The 24,333-nt window shown below is 37.4% G+C and overlaps 1 protein-coding gene across 4 annotated transcripts in view; it reads right to left on the reverse strand.

Moving 5' to 3' along the window:
• Positions 1-24,333, reverse strand: part of LOC137188328 (inactive N-acetylated-alpha-linked acidic dipeptidase-like protein 2) — a 581,495-nt gene that overhangs the window by 285,732 nt on the left and 271,430 nt on the right. For all 4 annotated transcript variants that reach the window (XM_067597950.1, XM_067597951.1, XM_067597952.1 and 1 more), the window contains one exon: positions 4,798-5,065. In XM_067597950.1, coding sequence (XP_067454051.1) covers positions 4,798-5,065 — 268 coding nt within the window. The remainder of the gene's footprint in view (positions 1-4,797; positions 5,066-24,333) is intronic.

Genomic DNA, 24,333 nt, shown 5'->3' on the forward strand with positions numbered 1-24,333 from the left:
AACCATTGACAAAGTCTATTTAATCAGCATGTATAACCAAAAATCTCAATGCCAAAACCCTTGCTATCATTTTATTGTCTACACTGATTAAATTGATGTATATGAAAGGGTTAAAGATAACACAGTATTTAAAACCCCCTTAGACTCTAGTGTGAAACCCTCTAAGCCAGTGGTTTCTAGTCCCCATGCTGTGGACCTGTACTGTGGCATAGGGGGCAATATTTGCTACCAAAGTAAAATATATGATTTTGCAAAAACGCTGCATAATTATTAATTTAGTTTATGGACTATGTCATTTCCTTGAACTTGGTGTATTGCATTTTTCACTCCCTGTCACATCTCCAACAACAGAGTTTTAATTAAAGTAGGTCATCATTAAGCAAGGTCACCACATTTCAAATAAATCTGTGTGAGGCTCTACCTGATAATTGTAATTGAAAATAAATCTATCTTTATTTTCTATGTTTAATGTAATAAATGACCATAACAAAATACAGACAAAAATAAAGTTTGAATGATATGTACTTATATAACCATTGTTTCAACTCAGAAATACATTGAGGTAGAGACCTCATATACAATGTAGCCGAGTAAAAAAAAACAACTAAAAGATCCAAGGCATCAAGAGACACAGATAAGGAACACACAATAAAAATAGCGATAAAAAGTTCAAGTAATAAAAAGCCAAATTCGTAAAATACTGAAACCTTAAGAGCAGATGAAAACAGTTAAAATTTAAAACAAATGAATCTACTAAAACAAGAACAGCTGGAATTGAAATAGGATGAAATTAAAAATTGAAAAATCCTAATGATAAAAATGAGGTAAGCTTTAGATTGTTATACATATTATTCCAGGTGGTAGGTACACAGTAAGAAAAACTGGATTTTCCAAGCTCAGTAAAAACAGCCGGCACCTGCAGTGTAATCCAATCATTTGAGTGTGTTTGATAGGGGCCTGCATTAAAAGACAGCAACAGGGTGATGTAAAGGGGTAAAAAACCAGTAGGGGCTTAATAAATAAAAAAAACCCAATGTCTATCACGCCTTACAAAGAGGGAGCGCCACTCAACCTTAGCATACAGCTCACGATGAGTATCATAATTATCCCTGGTAATAAATCTTAGTGCAGAGTGATAAACAGCATCTAAAGCCTTCAGAGTCACAGCTGAAGCATGCATGTATAAAAATGTAACCATAATCCAGGAATGTATAACAATGTCATCATAATCCAACTTTTTTTTTAAAATCAAAAACCATAAAGTTGCCTCAACAAGCATCCTTCTACAATGCAGAGGAAAACATGCTTTATTCCAATCGACGAAACCAACTTTTTGTCTTAATTTGCTCACCAGTTTAGTCACATGATGTTGAAAAGATACCTTCTCATTGATCCGAATTCCAGAACACTTACTCTGTGACTCTTACAAGATAGTGTCATCAGCATAAAAATGTATATTATATACAGTTACAGCAGAAACAATATCATTTATGTAAAGAGTGAACTGAACAGGCCCCAGAACTGAGCCTTGTTGGACACCTTTTGCAATTTGTACAAATTCACATTTAACAGTTCCAATGGCCACACACTGTTATGTAACTCTGAAACCATTTATAAGCAATTTCATAAAATCTGATACTATGAAGCCTTTTTTAAAAGCAATGCATGATCAACTGTATTGAATGCCTTTGAAAGATCAATGAAAAGAGCTGCACAGTATTTCTTTCTATCCAAAACCGAATTGATGTCATTTAAAACAAGAGTGTACTGAGAGGAATGATTTTAGCTGATCATATACTAGAGACTCTAGTACTTTTGCTAGGCATGCCAATTTAGAGATAGGCCTATAATTGTTAAGCTCAGCAGTTCCACCGCCTTTATAAAATGGAGTTACAAAAGCAGCTTTCCAGATCTTACAAACTGTACCAGATAAAAAAGAAAGGTTAAAAATATATGTTATGTAGCTGACTACAATTGGAGCAGCAAGATTTAAAAAGTAGGGATCAAGTTAATCCTCGCCATCTGAATACTGTAAATCTATAGCTAGTAATGCATTGGCCATGTCATAAGAAGGGAACAGCTGTAGTGTAAGATGAGGACTTGGCATTTACAGAAATTCAATAATTTAGAAAAATATTACTGCCTCTCTCTTTACAAGCTGAATTAATTTCCCCTACTATACCACCACGACATGTAATCCACTCAACAAGCCCCACCTCTTCTAATCAAGCACATCATTCCACAAACCATCAAGGGAAATGAGAGGCAATTATTGTACAGTTATTACCTCTGAAATGTACATATTATGAATTGATGGAGATGCACAGGTGGCAACCGAAGGGATTTAATTACAAAATGTGAGAATTGACAGATATGTGAGCAAGACCTATAACTATATTATAAATCTAGAATATATGTAACATATGCCTTTTTTGTTATTGTACTACAATTTGCATATTGCAGTATTACATAAAATAAGCTTGATCACGTTACCTTACTCTGGCCCACAGTGTGACAATGCAATCTTCTTACTTTATCTTTCTGACTTACTTTGTGTGTGTGTGTGTGTGTGTGTCAGAGCATATAGCCTCCGCAGCACCAGCAAAAACAGTGCCACCAACAGCAGGAGTTATTAGCCCACTATACTCGCTCTGGGCCGCCATCCATCCATCACAAACGCCATATTTAATTGTCTGAAAGTCATGTTTAGATCCTGCAAACTGCTGCTTAATTCAAGGCAGCATGCAGGAACGGAACTAGGAAATAATCTGGTGATGGATGACTGTGACCCTCCTTTGGGTAGACTTCCGATGAGTGGACAGCTGGATGGATCGAGCAAAGCAGGGAAAGGGGAACGAGGAGAGTGAGAGAGAGAGAAAAGAGAAGGAAAACTTGGTATTCAGAGAATCACTCCAACTTTTCATCTGCCCTCGGGCCGGGCAGGGGCTCAAGGGAATAACAAGCGTCTCCTTCAACCCCTTTCTCAGTTCCCAAGATACAGAGAAGTAAAATCCTCTAAAAATAGTGTGACTGTATTTCTTTGTGTGCGTGCGTGTGTGTGTGTGTGTCTGCTGGCTAGTGCAGGCGGACTACATGCATAATGTCTTCCATTAACCTTCACACTCTGAAGGATGGCGGAAAAGATTTACAGTGCATCTAGCAGGACACAAACACCATGTTGCTTTCTGCATTGAGTTTGCTGGTGCTGTTCTAATCGAGGAGTCTATTCTTATCTAAATGTAATGTATAATGTGTAAACTATCTCTTGTGTGAAAGAGATGGCCTGAGGCACCCTACCAAGAAAATTTCTCCTCTGTTCTATTTATAAAAAATGATCCTCTGGAGTATGAGCCATTTACATCTAGTGAATATACAGTATCTATAATGTGCATTTGTACACTCTGAAGTAGTGCATTCATAAGGCTGCAAGATATTGGTTTAAAAACTGAATTGAATTTTGAATGTTGTTTTTAAGTAATGTTTATTGCTATAAATAATTATGAAAAGAGTGTCATTGACTTCAGTTTGGAGGTATTTACTAACCATCAAAAACTACCTGCATCCTGTCCTCACAGTAAGTCTACAGGGTTCACACATACCCAAATTCTGGAAAAAAAGAGGTGCTTCCTGAATGTAAGTTTACTACTGGCTACTTAGCCAGCTAACAAGACACAACTTGTAAATAAGACAACTTTAGAGTAATCAGAGGGTGTATTCCTCCAGCCCAAACACCTATTAAGACAGCAAAAACCCCAGCCGCCAAAAATGTTTAAGTGTTACTGGGATTAGCAACTGTAGCCTGAAGTCTATCCATGCACCATACCATTCAATATGTATCATTTTTTTTATTTCCTTTTATGTACAAATTGCAGCATAAGTTAGCAAGGCAAGCTATTTAACCAAGTCTTGATGGATGTCCATTTCTGGCCAGTACAGGAAAATGAGAGAAGGGTTGCACAGGGACACAGCTCTAAACAAACAGTAGTCGACCCACTCTCCAATGTGTTCTCTACGTATTTACTCATTCAATATATACCTCTTTCTGACTGTCAAGACTAAAATAATGTGTATGTTGGTGGAAAGTCTCATATGTATGGGTCTCTAATCTTTGTAGGTTTTAACAATCTTGAAGTTGGTTTCTAGCTTCATATAATTTATTTTAGAACTTCTGTCCTTGTATCACTGGTATTTGCTAAAAGCATCATGTTATTCAGGTTCAACTATGCCAAAGTAATTCAAAAAGTTGAATTCTGAAGCTTACAGCAGAATGAGATAAAGAAGTATAAAAGGAGTTCCTGCATTTGCTCCTATATGCTTAAGTAATGACTTAAATTGCTATAAAAGTAAGCCATGATGACCTAAATCATTGAGAAAAGATCCTATAAAATTACATAATTAGTATTGACGGGATGTTTTAAACAAGTTGCAGACAAAGAGGTCATATAAGGACTCTTTCTTTGTATCATAAATCGGTTCAATAGTCTACCAGGGAAAAAAAAAAAAAACAACAAACAAATATAAATGTCATCTTTGTCCCTGCCTGACTTGCTAAAAATGACAGACCTGAGATACCTTTAGATCCTTAACTGTGGTCAGCCAAGCTGTAACATTTAAAGCCAAAATCTCTGGCTCTGACCTTTACTGCTGACCCTTCCAGGGGCCGGGGGCTGGAGACTTAGACAATGTGACAATAGGAAGGTGATGAGGGGGAGGAAGAGCAGGAGAAGAGAGCAGCAGCCAGGAGGGCGAAGCAACCTTTGGTTTAGGAAATGTCAATACAGAGCGATGGTACGGTACCTGCAGACTTCCAACAGCAGAGTAGGCTGCGTAGGAGAACTGCTGCTTGGGCAGGTCATTTGGCCCTCGCTGGTCACATGGGGTCCCGTTTGGCAGGAAACACTGGCGACTAGACTTGTCAGTGATGGTGTTAGGTGTGGAACCGGGCAGGATAAGCAGTACTGTGTGATTGGACAGATGGACATCAGTCAAACCAAGTCCCACCCACTGCCTGTAAAGGTACCTGGCTCTGGCCTCCTCACTGTCATCTGATAGGCTGGAGAATGACCTGGAAGCAGGATAAAAAAGAGATGTGACTACTGCATTAGGTAATGAACACAATATAGATCATGGACTTTGGGGCTCGTAACATGATGCACTTTTACAGTTTATTGACTTGTGACTATGGCCAAATACTGACAACTGAGATTACAATATTTTCCAGATATTGTCACTGAAATTCCCTTTTTTCCAGAAATAATACCTGCAAGAATTTGGAATTATGGCATGTGTGTGCTTGTATCTCTATATGCACCTTTGTGTTGCTGCTTTCATATATCTTGAAACTAGGACAACCTCTCAAAACCTCCTCCTCCTTATGCTCCAACATAACTGCCATGTAGTGTCCGACCCATCATAAATCCAACTTTGAAATGCTGTTATAATGGTAGTATAACTTAATCTACGTTTCATCTGAGGTGGTTTCTCACAGTTACTTTTCAAAAATGAAAAGCAACTGTGTAGTAAAATATTTTGTGGGATAAGACTAACTGAAGCAGATTAAAATACCTGTGTATGTGTGGTTCAAAAGGGGGCCTTTATTCCCAAATCCCAATGCAGAGAGGTATTTAACAGGTGGAACCTCCTTTGTGGAATCAAACCAAAAGGTCAGTAACATCATACTGAGAGAGAGAACTACATTTGTGAATCTGGTTACCCAATTAGTGACTACATTTAATTTTTCCTACTGGTATAATCCCAGCAAGCACCTGGCAGGTACAAGAGAGCATTTTCAAGTAGTGTTCTTCAGTTTGAATCACTGTTATTTAAACATTTTCACTGCTGCTTGCAAGTGTAGTTTAAAGATTATATTTGGATGACTGTTTTCTCTTGAAGTACACACTAGTGAATGCCAATGTTAGCCCCACCTGGTCTATACCTACACCTTGTTTATCCCACTTGTATTTCATAATTAATAATACCCTACTATATAAAGCGCGTAACGATTGAAGTTTATTCGAATATGTAGCCAAGTTGATGAAGTTAGGTTTGCTGCTGAGCCCAAAAAGACAGAATACTGGTTATCTAACCTCAACCCAAGTGTATTTCTAAACTGTAGCTAGGCTGCTGCAAAGATACTGTAGTTTGTTGCCAAGCTGTACTAAAACTTGGGACATAATAGGTGATGTTACATGTTGTTTTCAGGTACTTCATTGTGATTAACACTGAGAAGGGAACAGAGGCCAGCCGGGGAAAGTAATGCCAAGAAGACAAACAAGTTCACAGTGAATCCTCTTCACCACTCTTCTGAAGAACTTGATGTCACTTCATAAAGGGAAGTTAAGTGTCCTTCTTGTTGAAAATGCTTATCTCTGCTATTCAACTGTTTCATTTCTCTTTCTCTTACTCTTTTCATTCTTGTTTCTTTCCCAATCTGTGAGCTGTGAGCCTGGAGGCCTGGATGCTGACCTTCTGCCAATTATAACAGAGGACATTTTAAGGCATTACAAACTGTGTATCCTGCAATCTGTTTATTTGTGCTTTTAGATTTTTAAAACAGTAGTTTGCGAAGCAGTTGCTGTTCAGGACATTACAATTAACAGATTTACAATGAGAAAAGGGCATGAACCTTGAGAATTATTTTTTGAAATATGCATACTTGAATATACTTGGCATATTTGAAAGCCTTTGAAGTTCCATAAAGCCGTCACTTGTCTCATCCTCTTTTGTGCTAGATGTTAAAGGTTATGTGTTTTTAAATGTAAAACTGAGCTGATCTCATTACTGGACCATTAAAATTGAAGACATGTTGTTATTTATAGTATGTTATTGTTATTCACATATCTGCAATTTATAGTTGTTTTTATAAGTATGAATAAGAAGAAAACTTTTCAGTTATTTACTGTAACATTTGCAGTAAGAAAGTGTTTGTGTAGATTACAATAGCAACACTAAAATATAGTATATTACTGCAGGCCTAACTACAGTATCAAACTGTAAACCTCACAATTTACAGCAGAATACTGTAATCATTTTACAGCAATTAACTGTTAAAGTAAATTATGGAAGTGACACGGTAAAAAAAATAATAAAATGCTGGCAACTACAGCTGCCAGTAGTTTACTTTAATTTTACAGGGAAATTTGTTACAGTATAGTGTTCATATTGGTTGAGGGGGGATGGGCAGAGTAGTGAGTTGGAGGGGAGTCTGAGGCTGGGGGAAGTGCTGATGTTACAGGGGAAGTCAGTGAGAGGCAGACTTTATCAGTCTCACAGCCTCACGGAAAAAACCTGTTCTTTATCTTGGTGGTCTGTAGTGACTTGAAGTACGAGACACAAAGTGAAAACCATCATCATCCTTCACTAACTTCAGCTTAAGAGCTTTTGTTGCCTAAACCTAAACACAAACAGGACTCAGGATGCAAATATCAGTCTCTGGTGTCAACGTCCTGCATTTTGCACATTTGCAATTTTCTTTGCTGTTTTTGTCTTTTTTTTTTTAATTATTTTGTTCTATTTTGTATGTACTCCTGTTACAAATAAGTAACTATTGTTGCAGTGATATTAGGATCTCAACATGACTTGCACAGACAGAATTATGAGGCTTTGCACTTTCAAACAATGTCTAGTTTGTCAAAGCTAAGAAAGGATTCAACTGGATGTCATCCATAATATGACCAGCCCCCCCTTTTCAAGCTGCTGCTTTGATGCAAAGTTAATCACACTTGTTCACAATATCAAAGAACAAATGTCTTTTTAAATCAAGGGAGGCTACATTAACTCTTAGGCTGTCTGTTGTTTGAAGAGGAGACCATGCAGTGAGTATTTACACTGTATATTCTAAAGCTTCTCAGTTTTATTGTTTTTTACAGCTGAGTAAAACTAGGTGGTGTTTCTCTGCCCCAATTTTTATTCACATTTCTTTCAATTATGTTCTTTAAAATGAAAAATGTTAATAAAAGATTGCTTCAAAAACTGAAATGTAGATAAATTAATTTAGCAGTTCAAAAATCCAAGGATAATAATAGCAATGTTTCTGCTAATTGGTATTTATAACAGTGAAAACATTTTTTCCCTTTTTCAGTTTTGCTTGAGCTTGGTGAGTGTTAAACATGAAGCTGTCACTCTCTCTCACACACATGCAAACATGCACACACACACACACGCACACAAATTTGCTCCGGGCCTTGTTTGAGTCTCCTCTGCTGGTTTGTTTGGTTCCTGATGTTTACTCTCTTTATTGTTCTTTCTCAGAGAGGACTGGACTCTAAAGTTCAGTGATAAAGACGTTTTTCTAATGGACTGGATGGTATTTCAGCTCTTGAGAAGAGCAAATACGCCATCCACCACTGAACAATACCTCGGTCTGAAAAAATATATCTAATAAGGATATGCTCTCAAATATACAGTTAGCAAAAAAACTAAAAAAAACCCACAACTGTACTCTTTAAAACATTTATAGAGGGATGTGGTCATGAGAGGTCTGAGTATCTTCTTTTATTCTCCTTTTCCACTGATGCATTCCCTGCAGCTGGATTCTTTTTTGTGATTTTATCTTAAGAAATAGTTCAACATTTTCTGACAAGATTGATATCAATCTCACATCCTGTGCTTTGTGTACAGAGGTTGAGTCAGGATGCAGTTATCCTAGCTTAGCATAGAGTTGAGAGGCAGGGAGACAACAGCGAGCCTGGCTCTGTCCAACGTGAAAACAAGACGAAGCGTCTACAGGCACGCCAGCGGCTCTGTGAGGATGTACTTATTAGCTAAAGTAGCTAAATTAGCTACTTTTGCGGTGTTAGCTATGTATTTGAAGAGGTCTGTTAACAAGTGAAAACACATACAATCAAACATAGCTCCTTTTAAAGTTTCTCTATGCTCACCTTCAATCTGAGTTTAAGACGAGTATGTACGAGCATGATTTGTGACATCACAACTAGTTTTAAAGCCCATCATGGCTCAGTGTGTAACTGTAAAGTGTAAACTTGAAGCCTCCAGTGCACATACACTGGAATGTGTCTAGCAGTTAAACTTGTGAAATAAAGAAATGCATACTCAGAGACTGGGAGAATGACTTGATATAGTTTTAAGAATCTTTAACCAGGTAATGGAACTTTTTGTGGAAAAAAATAATAGAGACAAATAATTATTTGAAGTATCTTTCTTGTTGTATTTTTTAAGTATCTCTATACATTTTAAAACATGTCTGGAGGGGATCTTTAATGTTTGTGTTTTTGCATGTGTTTTTAAAACCAAGCTAGGATCCCTCATGTCAGCCATATTCCATTGTTCAGTGTAATTAAACCCAACTTTATATGTATAGCACATATACAAGTTTGGACAAATTTTCCCACTTTCCCATTCACTTGAATGGGAAATATCTTTGCTGTCAGCAATTCCCAATATCTCCAACTCCAAATTACAACTAGGAGGCTGACATGAATGTTTTTTCTGACCCGGTTGCTTGTAATTATTAAGATAAACGGAGATAAACAATATGAACTCGGCATATTTCCCTAAATCCTTGAAGTAATTGTTTGGCTATATATAGCTATTTATGTGTCGTGTGTGTGTGTGATATCTATATCAGTCTCAGCAGCAGATGGCCCAAACACACAATTCTGCCATTCTCTAGTCAGCAAGCCACGTCTCATAGCTCGCCAGGAGCAGCAGCAGGAGGTGGTGTATGTGTTGCTGTGTTTTCACATGTGTGTGTGTGAGTGTGAGTGCATGTGCTTTCTTATGTGTGAGCTCGCAGAGACCTTCATCTATAAGCCAGGCTGTTGGAAGGACTCCCTGTGGTTTGGGACACATGCCCATTTCTGATGACGCTTCATGTCTCAAGTGACTTTGAGTGGGTCTCTGTTTGCATGTGTGTGTGTGTGTGTGTCTGTCACAGCTGTGTGTTTATGTGCATGTCTTTATGTCTCTGTCTTTTTTGAGGAGCATGTGACCCTGCTCTCATGCAGTTGTATGAGAAGAACCCTCTCCCCTCTCCTCAGAGTACATTTGTCTGTCTCCGCAGCAGTGCTGGAGAAAATATTCAGATCCTTTAGTTAAGTAAAAGAAGCAGTAGAACAAGCAAAAGTCCTGCATTCAAAAGTGCAAGTTAGAAATATATTAGAGTAACATAAAAATAGAAAAAAACGCATTGAAAAGCTCCACTATATTCTATATCTTTATGTAAATAGATCAAATGACTATGTATAATATGAAAGGAGTCACTCATAGTGACATTCACAGATCATTAATCATTATAGACTCTGTAGATCCCCCTCAGCTCTACAGAGTGCATGAGCTTCTTTCAGCTTATTGTTTTGGTTTTACAGAAGCAATTTCACAGTTTTGGGTCAGTCTCACGGCTCTCATCCACTTCATTTCTAGTAGCAGCAGGCAGCTGTTTCAGTGAGAAAGCTCTGATGAACCCACTGTACACTAACTGCTCAGCACCAAACAGCAAACAGCACCAAACAGCAAACAGAAAAACTTAGCAACTAGCTAGTGAATATAACGGAGTGATAAACAGCTAAAGAGCCACATATTCTTCTCAAGAGTTACTGAAAACCAAAAAAAAGAACTAAAAGAATAGTGAATATTTGACTGACATTCACCAGGTGGACAGAAACATCACCATGTCTCCCTGTCTGTTAGATGCACTAGTATGGAACTGTTCTGAGGTACTGCACACCTGCACAGGTGTTCTTTATTCTAGCTGATTAGAACTCAGGTTGAAGCTGGTCCGAGTTATGCAGAGAAGTATGTGATGTGCTTTTCCTACTATGATAAATCAAACTACTAATGTCTGCTAACAAATGCAACAGCTGCACTAATCCATCTTTTTTCTTTGCATTTTGTTCATCTTCCTTTGTGTTTGTTATGTTAGTTTAAATGTCAACTATTGACTTTTGGGAAATTAGACCCTTGAAGTCTAAATAAGAAAGCAACATTCTCTGATCTGTTGACCGGCTGGGGGCAATAAATGAGTGACTCATCCCATCCCTCAGCCACCAATCAGGTGATGGTAATTTAGGTGTATTCAGGTCTTGAAGACACTTAACCTTAAGCCTAAAAGATTCTTCATGCTCATGTAATCATGTATCGCATATTTATTTATGCTAATGCTAATGTAGGATTTGTACAGGATATGTAAATATGTGGAAGTATCCAGTTGTAGAATGTAAGTTGCTTATTCAAGTATGGTATATCTGAGGTACATTAATTCATTTGTAATTTAATTTTGTATTTATTCTATTCTTTATACTTCTACTTCACATCATTTCAGAACCACATATTCACCTTTTTGACTCACTACATTATTGATAACTGAAGTACTTTACAGATTAATAGTTCACATGCAAACCATATGACCAGCATATAAAAATCACACATTGTTAATTACTAAACTATCCAACAGCATATAAAGGTAATGATAGCAGGAAGTAGTTCCACCTCAAACAGATTCTGCATTAAAATGCATGCTCATACAATAATGCATCCATAATAATCCAGTATTATATAATAATACATGACTAACAAGGGGCGTTCTGTCTGTATGAATATTTTTACTTTTAATTCTTGGAGTACATTTACTTTATAATACTACAGTACTTTTGATTAAAGTAAACTACAACAGTTAAGTACTGTACTTCCATAAAGTTGGGAGACTTACAAGGAACAGATTTTAAGAAAAGAAATTGAAACAACAGAGGCAGAGATATCACTTGATCCTACAGTTCCCATAATGCAACTTGATAGCATTTGTTATACCCTGTGTGCTTGGTATATGTCCACATCTTTTAAACTCTGCACCTTCAGTTCGCAATACATGCTTTCTGTTGTAAATTCTGCCTCCAGAGACAACATAGTCATGATTCATATTTCAGACTTTGAAAACCTCTCTCCACATCCACAGAAGACAATGTACAACTGTTTTTACAGGCTAATGGTACGGGTCACATCACATTCTACACAAATTTTGGCTTGAAAAAGGATGTGAGAGCATGTTTCTGATGCAGATAATAAAGTAATATCGATGATGATCACAAATAGTGAGAGCAACATTACAGTCTGTGGTGTGGTAGTCTGATACTGTACTAAAATGGTGATGAAACACACTAGAAAAATGACATCCATTTCCAAACACAGAGCAGCAGTGTTGCTATTGGTCGACTCTGACTTGTGAATCCACCAGAGCTAGTTGGAGATTGTATCAAAACAGGAGACGCACACTTTAATTTGTCTGTCATGATTACTTCATTCATAGGACAGATGTGTAATGAGACAAGACCTTTAGATGTACTCCTGATGACAAATACACTGACTCTAATGTGTGTATATTCTCCTTTCAGTTTTATTTGTAATGAAGTACTTTTACATTGGGGTATTGCAACTTTTAATATACAACACGTAGTTCCAACCAAGCAATCTGATTTGTCAACTAGACATTTAGAACGTGCTCAAATCAGCATGACAGCACACCTAGCCGTGCTCAAATGAAAAAAGCCTCATTACTAAACATATTACTCCACCATTCATTGGAACTACAGACCGTGACGTTGCGCTAACAACAACAGTCACTTCTGAGTAGACAACTGGTGGTTGATTTGAATTGTGGAGATATGTGAACTTGGCAAACTTGTTTTTTTCTGTTGTCATTTTCAGCCGTAACTGTAACGTTTAAAGATATACAGTTAAACACGGCGGTCCAACCTATCTGACATTTCTGTTGGCTTTATTTTATGTACTGTCTTGCTTTGCTAGTGTCTTTGGTTTGGTTTGTTTTGTGGGGATCAGTGGTGAAAACTTGGAGCAGAGTTTTGAGTTGTCTTTCTTTTATGTTTGTGGAACTGGATTGAACTGAACTGGTTTGGGGTTGTGGGGAAAACAAAACAGACGTTTTACTAAGTGGATTGAACTCTGGGACTGTGGCATGAGTTACACACTCACACACACTGAAAAACCCAAACCCTTCTCCACTATTTATCATTACCCAGCACCCCCATACAAGGCAAAACTTAACCATTTTCCCTTCAGTTAAGAGTATATCTCAGCTCCCACTCTGACATCCTCCATCAGCTGTGCTAGTGAGTTAGTGACACGGAACTACTAGCTTAAAAATGTCTGTGAAGTTTGTAGATGTAGTAGCTAAATCTGTCAATGGAAAAAATATTTTTTTCAGCAGATATCTTAGTTACAACAAGACTGAGCTAGCAAAGCAGTTTTGTGTTTATGAATGTGGTATTTATTCAGTTTGGGAAATCACAGCACACCCTCTTGTGTACTATTGCTTAACTCAAGTATGGAATTTGAGGACTCCTTCAAGCACTGTAAGTATCTTATCATTGTGACATCATCTATATTCTCCTACTGCATGAGCATTACTGACCTCACACTGTTGTTGCTGTTTTGGAGACAGTTTGTTCACCCAAATCTATCAGGACAAACAGACAGAATGTATGATGTCTCAGTTCTCCTGAAGGACATGGTCACTCTGCACAGTGGGCCACAGTGCCATTTAGTTTAAGAGTTTAATGGGTCCACGTTTCAGACTCCACTAAACCTGTCATTTGAGAAGGTTACTATCCCATCAGTATCATGTGGGGATGTATCTTGTTTAAAGGCAGATGGTTCTTCTTTTTGGCATTTTCTTCCAGCTAAAAGGATCAAGCTTGGATATCATGAACATCATCTTTATTTATGTTTGGGAAAATTATTCCAAACCAGCAGTTCAGAAACTTAAGAATCAAGTAAATTGGTGTTATTTCCATGCTGTGTAACCTTTTCCAAGCCTGTGGAGATGCTCTGATTATTTTGAAGTGTTAATAAACAGACTGCATTTGAAGCCCACTGACTGTCTTTATCTGATGAGTGGATTCAATCCTCTCCTCTGAAGCCTCTCTACCCCACAGAGAACTATGAAACATGCTTATCCAAACTTAAGCCAGCTGCAACTGTTTCATAAGTTGTTGTTTTTTTAATGTTTCATATCTTGTCTTTTTGTTATCTAAGTTTTAATTAATTCTTTATTCTCAATATCACTAACAAATGGGGTGAGGGGGAAAAAAGTCTCTTCTTCATGATTTGAAACAACAGTTCAAAGGCTGGTCCCAAACTCCCAAGCTACATTTCTGTGTGAGTCAAAAGCTTTTGTTTTATAAAAGTTGGAAAATGGTAATGTTGTTTCTAAGCCAAGTCTTTAGTATCGCTGCACCGTCTCCATTGAAAGACAAATAGACTAATTAAGTCTGGCAAAGTATACATTTATGGCCTGCAAGTCCAGTAGAAAAAATCCACTTATACATTTATGTTTTTACTGTTACGTGTAAGAGCTATTAGCACGAGAACAGGCAGATAAATCACATGTTCTGCTCATGCAGGATCTGGATATAATTGCCTTAGTGGGCGCTCTGTGTGCTTTCTCGGGCCAAGCAGACTTGGAATCTGAGTCGCTGTTGCCTCTGCTGGCAGCTGCTGAGGATAATATATTCCTGTAGCACACAATCATTTTAATAGCTCATCCATTTGTTCAGGAGACAATTGATTTTCTCTGTTTCCCCACACGTTAGTCACATTTGATTTCTCTCATCCCATTTGCATTTGTCACATTTTAAGAGCGTGGTGCCTGTGCTCAGGCTCCATGATAGGAAATCTATTCCTGTGCCAGGGCTGGTGTTAAGGTGGAATCTAAGTGATGATGGAGGCTGTCAATAAAGAAGATTCGACACATTACTGGCTGAGTAATATAGTCCGACTCAGAAGGGAGGAATTAGGAAGCTACATCATCTGAGAGTTCAGTTAGTGATACCATGACAGGAGTCGATTCGAGTGCAGTGTTCCACAAGATGTGTGCCATACCACCATTAAACAATCTGCAGCATTTTCATGTATATAAATGTAAGTATGACATGTCTAACGGATACAACACAGTAGTGATTCAAGATATATTTAGTTTGTTTGGAATCAGTAGAAAAAACAGAATGTTAGCATGAACAGTGACAGCCACTCGCGTTCAGAGACAAAAGAAACATTACCACTTCACTGGCCTACTCAGTTACTATGCATCTTCATATACCACCCAAACACATCTGTTAAAAATCAACTAGACATAGTGCATCATACATGCCAGTATAGCATGGTGAGTTTATTCAGAAACCAGTTAATGGATTATTAATTATTATTATATGCAACAATGTGTTTACATTCATATGAATATAAATAGATTCAGTTAAAATGTTCAGTTTAGTTAAGCTGTAATTTGGTTACTTTAACACAGAGTCTGACCTTTAATGTGCATTATTAACGATTTGCTAAAAGTCCAAATGTAGGAATGATGCATATACACAAAAACAATTATATCTACAAGAACATTCAGTAAGAATGTGTGCAATTCAGGCTTACTTAAGATGTACACATGATGCTTTTGGGCGAGTAAGTTGTCTCTCTTATAATAAAACTGAATTTGTTGAGGTTATTTGCCAATTTTAATGATCGTGTATGGATTTTTTTGCAAACTTGAGTTTGATTAATTATTTTTTATTTACATTGAAGGCATCATTTTATTTCCGTGTTCTCTTCATTCATCTTTTATTGTGAACTGTAGGTGTTTCAATAAAAGTTCTACAGAATAAATAACTAAATTACTTTTCTGATATTTGATGATGATAATTGAGATCTAAGTGCTGATTAAATTACAGTGGAAAACGCTTATAGTGATCGCGGTTACAGTGATCAACTGCTTATATGGATCAAAAAGCTTGGGACAGAATCCTTCCTATACAAATGCTGTTTAAATAATTTGCTTATAGTAATCAAGCAGTCTGCTTACAGTGTTCATTTTGGATCTTTTCATACATGAAAACATGAAGAAAAATTTTTAAAACAATGGCATTTCTATTTTACTCCCATGATGCATGTTTGATATGTACTTAGCTGCTGCGGCACCATTATCAGGCGTTGCGGCACATCTCTGCAGGGTTGTGTGGAGGTGCGGTTGTGGACATGTTTATTTGTAACCACCATGAAACAATCAGAAAAAAAATCATTCCTCTCGTTCACCGGCTTTTTTGCTCTCACCCACTTTCTAGCTCGCTCGACCACCGCTTCTCTCTTTCTCTCGTCTTTTTTAAAATGAGTTGGGAAGATGACATCAAAGCCTAACTTTACTTTTAATGTTATCTAATGAAGAGAAATGTCCTCCCCTCTTCCTAGTGATGTTTTTGTCCTTCCTCATGGCAGGGTTACAGCTCTAATCATCTTTCTCGCTGCAGCCCACTGTGGTCCCCACCCCCCACAGCCTAAACGCACAACCTGTCTGCTTCGGGCTGGTTACCTGAGGCTGGTGCTGCATGCACACTGAAATCATGACAGGAAAAAGAAAGTCTCGCAATGAAAATGTAGTCTCCCTGAAGCTCATGACAAACTACCAAAAACGAGACGAGATGCAGCAGCGAAACAAGCGTTTGAAACAGCTGTTCTATATTTTGAAACAGTCACTAAAATTCAGTTAATAGCGAAGCTGCCCGTTTCATTACTTTATATTCATGAAATAAATATACAAATGTCAATTAGATGGTAATCTGCATAAAAAATAAAGAAAAAGAAAAATAATTTGGTTATTATAATCATCCGCTTATAGTGATCAATTTGACCTGGACAGACATGATTGCTATAAGCAGTTTCCACTGTATAATACAGGCAATATTAATAACCACAGCAGTGCGTAAAGGTTGCGTGGAATGAAAACTGCTCTGACACTGTTAGAAAACCTGGAGGTGGTTCTTTTCATTTGAAACTGGTACATTTGACAGATGTGAATATGCAAATTGATTGATTGAGGGTTTGATTTTACAATGATTGGGATTTATAAAAAAAAGGCTGCTATCATCATGCATATCATATGCTCTATATCATGTATATCATTTTCCAAAATAAGTCTGTAGATTAATTTCTAAACTTTCAGTAAGCCGCTGCTAAATTCATTTTGATACACCACGATATTCAGATGTCCTTTATTGCATCACCAAGGAGTGCTTTTAAAAATGTGCCTGCTTTCAACTGAATTATGGTATGACAACCACATAATGTTGGCAAACAACAAAGGTGAATGAATGCATTACCTCACTTCAGTGTAAAAGAAATGCATTGTGTCATCAAAACGCAAAGCTGAAAAATATTGTCTCAATGACCTCTAGTGGTTTCAGTGGTCAGCAGACACAAGATTAGTGTTAAGTTGTTCTTTTTAGAGCAACTACTCACTTTTTTTTTTTTTTTTAATTTTGAGAAACATTGCTGCATTGACCTTAATTATGAAATATACGAAGTGTAGGATCCAGTATTTTTGAGGCTTGAGCCTTACTAGGGACTAAGATTTCTCAGACTGACAGTTCTTTGTTTGAAAGGTTTCAAAAAGGATGGAAACAAACTTATGATGCCATCACAATCAAATATGTAGAAATGTAAAAATATTGTTTTTTTTGTGACTAGCTTGTTTGTTCATAAACGTGCACTCAATCTTCTTCTGAATGATCAGTGCCAAATGTTGGCTCAGCATCTGTATGCTGGCTTTCTTACTAAGTATTCTACAACAGCACACTGCTTTTCTTTGGTGTGAATGTGTGTTTTAAGTGTTCTCTTTGTGTGTGTATGTGTGAATGTTGTCTCTGTCAAGGCTAGTGTGGCAGCTGAGAGTCTAGTGTAGCAGTGATAAATGAAGACAGAGTTCAGAGACAAGCAGACTTTGAATAAAGCAGCAGTTAAAGAGCTGCATCTGACTGAATGCAAAACAGGTCAAGTGTTGCTGCATCCAGCTATATTGCTAATAGCAATGCACACACACTCACATATCAACAGCACATGCACTGTACCTTCCATATCGCTGACAAAATATTACATTTTTCTCTCTGAGTCCTAGTAATAAGGGCAGTCAAGAGATGAGAAAGAGGGGCATTTTGAAAAGAGAAAAAGCAGTGTTAGGAATTTACTTCCATCATGATCCAGGTTTGTACGAGTTTATTATGTTGAGACTTTGCACAATAAATGAATTTATATGCATAGTATAATAAAATTCCCCATGAAAATCGACCCCTGAATTGTCCAAGTAACGGAATATTACTGGGATTACTAACTGTAATGTAATTACTAAATTTCAAATTTTAATCTCTTATACTACTTGTTACTGAAAAGTAATCACATTACTGTAACACATTACAAAGTAATGGATCACTATCCAACACTGCAGATGACCCCTTTTCATGGCAAAATGAAAGAGTCCATACAGCAGCATTGTTTCACTTGACCTGAGATACACTATGATTGTTGACACCTGCTTTTGGAGGTCTTCAAAGGACTGAAAGCCTTTTTGCTCCTCTCCCCAAAAGGCTGTAGAGGATGTTTTTGCCATCCGAAGAGGACTGGATTTTGAGGACCTTTTAGAATTAGACAGCCCTGTCAATCCATGCTGTCTTCAGTCTTAGACCCGGGCCACGCAGCCTACCTTTATCTGAGCAGTGTGTGTGCATCGCTGAACTGCAGTGGCTCATCTGCTGCGGTGCTGCTACTGCCAGCCCTATCTTTCCACATAGAGTTTGATCTTGATAATGGCCATCAGTAATAGAATGTTTCGTATCTTTCATACATTTCATTTATATTTAGTTTTGACAGAAAAAGGTTAAGAAGTGTGTGATCAATTATGAAAATAAATAAATAATATGTGAGGTGAAAGTGGCTTTCTTTCTGTCTTTCTGTCCCTCATTAGCCCTGTGAGCTTCTGCCTGTCTCCGCAGCTGTGCCTCATCATCTAATTAATTTGTGTGTATATTGAAAGAAAAAGTGGGAACACTATTTCCCAATCTTATTGGTCAAATTGTTTAACCCGCCTTGGTATTGCTGTCTTTTTTTGTTTAACCTGCTTACCTGCCCATTTGCAGGATAATTAGCTCGTTTACGGTTTGCTTGATACTGTCAAGCTGTTGCCGCCTACAAGCTTTAAAGAAACAAAAGTAATCCGGAGCTAGATGTGTGAGGTGGAGTCAGAATAACTAACATGAACTTAAAAAAAGGCAGTAAACAACGATATACTTGAACTGCATTGTACTGCAATGGAATCTTACTGTGGCCATCTTTTATTTTGCCACCTCAATTTTGCCTGAACAATAAGTAGCACCCTTTAATAATACCTGTCTTGTCTGTCGGAGCCAATTTGTGTACTTACACATATGTAGATTGTACCTGTCCTGGGTATAATATAGCATGTGGCAGATTTCTCCATAAATGCTGACACCACCTTAGAGGTTTTAGTGTCACATTAAAGAACACGTGCATGGAACACATGGTGGCATAAATCTGCAACCGGCATGCTAGGGTATAGTTTCTCTTGAAATGAGACTACCCCAACTGCTTATGTGACTAACACCCCATTTCCACCTGGTATTAACATGTTCTGTATCTGATATATTTTTCAGATAATGACATCTGACCCATGAGCCTTTGCATTTACAGCTGGGATATATATGCGCTTTTGTTATCTTGATTCTACCCATATTGTGATCAGATCTCAATGTGCAAATGGCTAGGTAGGGCTGGCTGACTAGTCAAGAAATGGATGACTGTGGGTGGGGTTCATTCAGTTTTTGTGAGGGAAGACTTTAAGCTACTGTTACTACTTTTAGCTTTTGCTAGGCTTGTTCAAGCTAACAAGAAGAGTTTGAGTTAGGTGACATTTCAACTTGCTGGGTGAATTTTCTTCTTAAGAATGTGGTTACGCTATATGGATTGCATTTACACCTGGCTGACATCCTATCACAACATCATCACTTCATGTTCTGAGTGCATTTACACCATGCATTAAACTGTTTTTTTCTTATCCAGATAGGATATCCAGATACAGATCACATGTTAATGCAAGGTGTAAATAGGGGCAATTATCTCTAAACAAATTCCTATGAAAGAGTGAAATTACTTTTAAACCATAATGCAATCCATGTTTAAATTTCCAGTATTAAGATTTTAATCTTTAAATTACAAAGATATCACTTTCAAGTAATTCTACATCAAATTGTAATACTCTCAGTGTAAAACTAAAGTGAAAGTACATTAAGAAACAGATTAAATCCACCTTGAACACTGCATTTTCAGAACGCTTGTTATGACCATGACTCATGATTTGATTACAAGATAAGAGGGTAATGTCACACGCATGTCCCACACATGCAATTTACTGGTGGTAACTATGGGTACTGAAAAATATTCCACAGTTTATCTTGATGATTGAGTAGATGGTAGAACTGTAGGCCCTTGTTTGTTTGGTATCTGTAGTTAGGGCAGGAAAGGGGCTCTGGGCATTCACATATGAAATTCAATAAAAACTCTAGTTAAGTATATTACACAGAGAATGTCATTCCTTTTGGTTACACCTTCTTTTTCTTTTTGTTATTGTAAGACAATATAGACTTTGATCTGTAGTGAATATCTATCTACATGTGCATTTAGGGGGTGGACAAAATAAACATCTGCCATTAAATACAACAGCAATGAAAAGTAACTGTTTGTTGCTTGTAATGTTGAATTTTTGTTTAGACCTCATAGATTTAAATAATTATAAGACATTTTATGTAGGAACATATTGGATGGGATTTCATGCAGCACAACATTTATGGATTTTACTGGAAAAAGATCATCATAATCCAATAAAACAACAGCATCGTTGCAGCCTCAGAGAATTATCATAGTATTTAACAACCAAGGAGACCCCAAGTTTATATTATTGTGCATGTATTCTCATCGGTTTTTAGTTTGTTTGTTTTTTTACGTAAAAGAATACTAGAAGGTGCACTAGTATTTTTGAACATCAACAGTGGTTCAAATACCTATGTATAATGTTAAGTGACAAACCAACAGAGAATACCCAACTCTGAAGTTCCCTTCAAATCTACGGAGCAGTTTTGTGTCATTTAGCTGATTGTTTTTGTTTTCCAGCCAGAAAACCAGACAGACAAGGTCAGCAACTAGCTGGTGAGCGTAGTGGAATATTTAGCAACTAAAGAACCAGATATTCTACTCAGGATAGTTTGAAAGTTTGTGAACCCTTTAGAATTTTCTCTATTTCTGCATGAATATGATCTAAAACGTGATCAGATTTTCATTCAAGCCCTAAAACTAGATAAATAGACATCAATTAAACAAATGAGACAAAAAACCTACACCTTTCATTCATTTATTCATTGAGGAAAATGATCCAGTGTTGCATATTTGTGTGTGGCAAAAGGATTATCAGTTCATTTGAAGGGGAAATTAGCCAGTCCAGTGTTTCAATCAATGAGATGACAATCAGGTGTGAGTCTGGGAAGCCCTGCCTTATTTAAAGAGACTACCAACGTCTGAGCTTTTCAACCCAGGTTTGTGGAAGTGTGTCATGGCTTGAACTAAAGAGATTTCTGAGGACTTTAGAAGAAGAGTTGTTGATGCCCACAGGTTGGAAAGGGTTACAAAACCATTTCTAAAGAGTTTGGACTCATCAATCATCTGTCAGGCAGATTGTGTACAAATTAAGGACATTGAACACCATTGTTACCCTCTCCAGGAGAGGTTGCAAAGGTCACACCAAGACAAGCAAGGTGTGTAATAGTTGGGGAGTTCACAGGGGACCTCGGGATAATGTCAAAGAAACTAAAGGACTCTCTTGCAGTGGCTAATGTCAATATTCATGAATCCACCATCAGGAGAACATTGAATATCAATGGTGTGCATGGCAGAGTTGCAAGGAGAAAGCCACTTCTCTCCAAAAAGAACACTGCTGCCCGTCTACAGTTTGCTCAAGACCACGTGAATAAGCCAGAAAGCTATTAGAAAAATGTTCTGTGGAGGGATGAGACCAAAATCAAACTTTTTGGCTTGAATGAGAAGCATTATGTTTGGCGATGAGCAAACACTGCATTCCAACATAAGAACCTTATCACATCTGGGAAACATGGCAGTGGCAGTATCATGGCTTGGGGCCTGCTTTGTTGCCTCTGGACCAGGACGGCTTGCAATCAGTCGGTATCCATCCGTGAACTAAAGCTCAACAGAAAGTGGGTCATGCAGCAAGACAACGACCCTAAACACACACATTGTTCTACCAAAGAATGGTTAAATTAGACGAAAGTCAATGTTTTGGAATGACCAAGTCAAAGTCCTGACTTTAATCCTATAGAAATGCTGTAGAAGGACCTGAAGTGGGCAATTCATGCAAGAAAGCCCACCAACATCCCTGAGTTGAGACTGTTCTGTAAGGAGGAATGGGCTGAAATCCTCCAAGCCGATGTGTAGGGCTGATAAACAGTTACCGGAAATGTTTAGTTGAAGTTATTGCTGCAAAAAGTTCACAAACTTTCAAGCACCACTGTAAGAGGCAAGGGAAATTCTTTCAGAGAACATACAAAAACAGGTGTCTCTGGATGAAAATACAGTACTGCAGATTGAATATTCATTCAAAAGGATGCTTCATGAGTAGAACAGCGTGAGGAGCTTTCATGTCATGTCCTCTACCTACCTACCTTTTGATTAAAAATTACATGATTAGAGTGAATCAACTTTGAACATATTGAAGTATAAACCGGTATGCTAAGGGGTGCACTACTTGACTAAAGAACAAGAAACACAACATATCACCCACCCACACAGCACGCGTTAGTTAAGGCAAATATTTTCAAAGGGATGAAAGGCTGCTGGGAGGTTTGACTTTGTAACATACATTGAGATCAAATCAAAGCAACTCACACTTGGAAATGAAGCTTAAAGCATAATCACATGTAGAATGTGAATGCAGGAGATATATGATTTATGCAATGAAAAGAGTAATATCACTCCCATTCTCAATGAAAACCAACTTATGGATGGTCAATTTGTGGCATCAAATTTCAAATCGACATTAAGTTCATACAGTACATGTCCAATTCAAATACCTGGCAATGAAGTTAAGTGCTTATTGCTGTAGTGATTTACATCCCAGTGATCTTTTGTCAGCACACTATGTTTTAGCCATATTTGGGCTGGGCTTAAATTAGAGTCATATGTATTGTAGCTGTGTATCACCATATCTGAATGAGTGAAAACATTTTTTAAGAATACATTCAAATGCGTGAATATGTAAAATGTTTTGATCAAATTAACTCAAATGTTTGAATGTGTAAAAAATATCTGAACAAAATTAATTTTTGAATCCTTGAGGAGATCTGTAGGTGTGCAGGAACACGCCCCCTCAGCCATTCTGCGGCCTGACGGAGGTTTGAGAGCGGTTGTCACAGCTGTCGATCATGATGTCAGACTCCCTTTCTATATCATCAAATAACTAATTAAAAACAATATTCTCAGAAAAATGAGCACTTGGACAAACATTAACATGATAAGAACTACCTGAAATGACAGAAACCATCTTTGAGAAAAATGTTTTTGATGTTTACTTTGATTTTTAAATTTGGCTCATGTCCCATCCACTAACATGGATCCGGCCCGGGACTTATGACCTATACTGCTATACTACTATACTATACTTTTGGCTTCACTTCTGGGGAGCTGTCATGACGTCCATCTTTATATACAGTCTATGGTATTGACTCACTTTTGGAGCCAGCCTCAAGTGGCCATTCGAGGAACTGCAGTTTATGGCACCTCTGCATTGGCACCACTTTTTTCAGCCCTAGAGGTTGCTGCTTGAGCCAATGTTGCATTAACTGATAGAATAATGGACCAAACTTGGTAAAGTTATAATTAATTAATTATCCATCAAGATTTAGGTTTAAATGTTATCTACAACTTTTTCATGGCATGATAAATGCAGTGTGGTTAAATGTCATGGTCCTAAATGTGAATCTATTAAACTGGGAAATGTACTGGCTCCCTGACTGACCAAGCAGAGACTATTTTCTCCTAATGTTCTGGTTTGTTTTACTTCTAAAATAATAACTGATCTTATTTTAGTGTCAGGGATACCATACATAATGTCACTGGCTCACAATGACAAAACTAAAGATATTAGAAATATGAGATAATGTACATTAAACAATGTCACAAAACAACTACAATTTGATACCTGGACAAATACTAAAAATAGATGCTTGTTGCTACTGGTATTTGTTGCCATCTATATGAAAAAAAAAAAAAAAGATTACAAAAATAAAAGAGAGACAGACATAGTGAGTGAGAATGAGATGAAGCAAAACAGAAAAGACATCTCTAGCACGTGGATGGATGGACAGATTGATAGATGGAGAGAGAAGTTCAGGTTATCTTGCCATTTCAATGCCAAAATAATAATTTTCAAACTCAGTTTTCCTGCACGTACTGAGAAAAGCCATTTGACCT

Source organism: Thunnus thynnus, chromosome 8 (assembly GCF_963924715.1).
Source record: "Thunnus thynnus chromosome 8, fThuThy2.1, whole genome shotgun sequence".
Taxonomy (NCBI): domain Eukaryota; kingdom Metazoa; phylum Chordata; class Actinopteri; order Scombriformes; family Scombridae; genus Thunnus; species Thunnus thynnus.